This window comes from Corvus moneduloides, unplaced genomic scaffold (genome assembly GCF_009650955.1).
Source record: "Corvus moneduloides isolate bCorMon1 unplaced genomic scaffold, bCorMon1.pri SUPER_scaffold_79_arrow_ctg1, whole genome shotgun sequence".
NCBI classification, from domain to species: domain Eukaryota; kingdom Metazoa; phylum Chordata; class Aves; order Passeriformes; family Corvidae; genus Corvus; species Corvus moneduloides.
The window spans coordinates 443179-446304 of NW_022436872.1; the positions used below are offsets into that span (position 1 = coordinate 443179).

Below are 3126 nucleotides of genomic sequence, written 5' to 3' on the forward strand. Positions count from 1 at the left end.
GCTTATAACCACCAAAACTGGGAGTTATAGCCCTCCCTCAGACACCGGTGGAACCATGGGGTCACCCCAACCCCCCAAAATGAGGCATGGGGCCCACAAGCCATTTATATCCCTGCCCCAGGTTGGTGGAAAGCAGCAGGATCCTCCCCAAAACGGCGTCTCCTCACTGTCAGAAAATGAGGAGGAAGTGTCACCTCAGCTTCCTGAATTAGCGGTGTGATAAACGAGATAGTTCAATCAAAATTAATAAAGAAATAAAATTTATTATGCGGCCGAAATATCAGTCTCAAAAGCCAAGATCAAGAAAAGTAGCACCGAGCCCAGGATCAGAGCTGGGTGAACATGCATAGATCTGACCTCTATCACATCAGACCTCCCAAGTTCATGCCAGCTGCCTTGTCCGGGTTATTTTTATACGATTTTTGGGGAGTGTTCAAGTCCAGTCCATTCTTCTCGTTCTTTAACATATTCATTAAGTTCTTCTTTCACAGTGCAAGGCTGGACAAAGGGTCTTCTAGATGTGATGAATTTCCACTCTTCGGTGATGAATTTGTCTGTCTTCGATTCCTGGAACCCTCAATGGAGTTCCCGGAATGTCCAATTCCTTATCGGCTGAGGTGTAGATACCAGAAGATAGTGATCAAGTCATCATAGTGTTAATGTCCCGGTGATAAGATCCTACCCCACCTGGGGTGGAATCCTCACTTATTGATTACTTCTGTGGTGAAAGAACTTCCTTTTCAACTGCTCCAGTGTTGTAAAATTTTCCTCTCAGCCAGGCTGGTGGGGGGCTTTGAAGCTCTGGCTCTGTATAGTTTTATTACAGTTCATTTTTATACATAACAGCACGAATTACAGACTTCATTTATAACAGCGGGAAAACTCCAAAAGCCATTTCTAGCGCCCAAAATTGTCAGAAAGGAGCAGGACCTTCCCCTAAATGGGCTCCCCGTGTCTCTCCCTGTGGTGCCCACTGCAAGTGTCGGAGCCACGTGTCATCCCTTGTCTCCCTGTATCCCCTCCTCAGGATCGGGGGGTACCCAAAAAACCCCTCAGGAACTGGGGATAACCCAAATACCCTCAGATGTGGGGGATACCCAGAAAGGAGATTCCCCCCAGCCTCATCATCCCCAGCCTTCACCTCTTCATTCCAAACCCCTGCCCCCCTCCCATTGCCCATCTCCCACCATGTACCTCCCACTCTGTCCAGACCCTCTGAATGCCCATCCAGCCCCTCCTGGGGATTTTGAGGGGGCTGTAGGGTCAAGTACTTTTGGAATGTGACTGAGCCATTTGGAGTGGGAACTGAACAGTTTTCAGTGGAATTCGGTGGTTGTGAGGTGACAGGTCGAGGCCTCTCATCTTCTGGAGTGCAAAGTGATGGAGAAAACTCCTCCATCTCCCCTCAGAACCCCCAAATCCTCCCAAATATCATCATCCCTGATGCCTATGGGGATTCAGAAGGATATGGAGACATCCAGCCAGGTGTCTTCCCAACATGGATACAGGGAATGTGGGTCCTTCAGTGAAGGATGAAGTTGGAGCAGCGGACGAAGCTCTTCTGCAGTTGGGGCACTCGCAGGGCTTCACTTACTGGTGCTTCTGTTGGTGTCTGGTCAAGTTAGAGCTCTGTGTGAAGCTCTTGCCACACTTGGGACACTCATAGGGCCTCTCCCCGGTGTGGATGCGCTGGTGGCTGACAAGAATGGAGTTGTATTTGAAGCCCTTCCTGCAGTCGGGACAGCGGAAGGGTCTCTCCTCTGTGTGAATCCGCTGGTGCAGGAGGAGATGGCCGCTGGTCGTAAACCTCTTCCCACACTCAGTACACTCGTAGGGCCTCTCCCCAGTGTGGCTCCTCTGGTGGCGGATCAGGCTGGAGCCGTGGCTGAAGCTTTTCCCACATTCCCGACACTCATAGGGCCTCTCCCCAGTGTGGATCATCTGGTGGAGGATCAGGTTGGAGCTCCGGCTGAAGCACTTCCCACACTCCCCGCACTTGTAGGGCCTCTCCCCAGTGTGGATCATCTGGTGGCGGATCAGCTCAGAGCTGTCTCTGAAGCTCTTCCCACATTCGGGACACTCGTAGGGCCGTTCCCCAGTGTGGATCATCTGGTGGCGGATCAGGTGAGATCTCCAGCTGAAGCTCTTCCCACATTCCAAGCACTTGTGGGGCTTCTCCCTGGTTTGAAGATGCTCATGAACCACCAGGTCTGACCTCTGGCTGGATCTCCAGCCGCCTTCCGGGCACAGGGTGGGTCTTTCCTCCTCACAGCTCCCTGGGCTGCGTTTGCAGCCCCTCCTCCCGCCGGATCTCTGGGGCTTTTCCTCCCCGTTGGATTCCTGCGCCATGGAGCCGCTCAAAACGGCCTCTTCCACCAGGTTCTGCCGCGGGGATTTGTCCTCCCTGGGCTCTGTCCTCAGCTCCTTGTCTGGGGGAGGAAGGACAAGGAGAGGATGGCATTTGCCTCCGTGCCAGAAGGAAGGGGAAGGAGATCCCCCCAGTCCGTCCCCGGCAGGACGGCGTCGGCAGCGGGGTTGTCCTGCAGCCGGGGGCGATGCTGGGCTGGGAGATGGAGCAGGACAGAGGGGGAAATGGGCAGGGACTTCCTCCTCACCTGCCTGGGGGTCCTGGGGCATCTTCCTCTTCCTCACAGCCTCCTCCTCCATCTGGCCAAGGGTCGGGAATGGGAAATCCTGGTTTGGGGAAAAACAAGGGAGAAGCACGTTGAGTCTGAATGTCCCCCTGCCCAAGTCCATCTCTACAAGTCACGGGCATCTGGGGTCCAGAAAAACCTCCCAAACACCAACATTCAGCCCTGAAAAAGCCTCACAGGAGTTCCCTCTCTCTAGTCCCACCACTCTGATGTTGGGGGGTTCCCCCCTGTCCCAGCTGCTGGGGATCACGCTTGTATTGGGGTCCCCCATCTACTTGGTCCCTGCCCTCCCCAGGCTGCTGGGAGTCCAGGAATCCAAAAAGCTCCCATCTTTGGTCTCCCCACTTAGGGATGCTGGGGATTATGGGGTCCAAGGGGTCCTTCTCCCCTTATTCTCTGCTTCGGGGTGCAGAGGGGGTCCAAGGAGTCCCCCCTCCCCCTCTCCAGGCTGTTGAGGGTCCTGCGAATGGCG

General features: G+C 54.4%; 1 protein-coding gene across 2 annotated transcripts; it reads right to left on the reverse strand.

The window, feature by feature from the left end:
* Positions 1 to 237: 237 nt before the first annotated feature.
* Positions 238 to 2682, reverse strand: LOC116438664 (zinc finger protein 239-like). 2 transcript variants are annotated; one of them, XM_032097663.1, is made up of 3 exons: positions 2616 to 2682; positions 1808 to 2429; positions 238 to 1639 (listed from the first exon to the last, which is right to left on the reverse strand). In XM_032097663.1, the coding sequence occupies exons 1-3, from the start codon at positions 2665 to 2667 to the stop codon at positions 1591 to 1593; spliced, it is 723 nt and encodes a 240-aa protein (XP_031953554.1). In that variant the 5' UTR covers positions 2668 to 2682; the 3' UTR covers positions 238 to 1590. The 2 variants fall into 2 exon arrangements, with proteins under 2 accessions (XP_031953554.1, XP_031953553.1); XM_032097662.1 differs by having other exon boundaries at positions 238 to 2429.
* Positions 2683 to 3126: the final 444 nt, after the last annotated feature.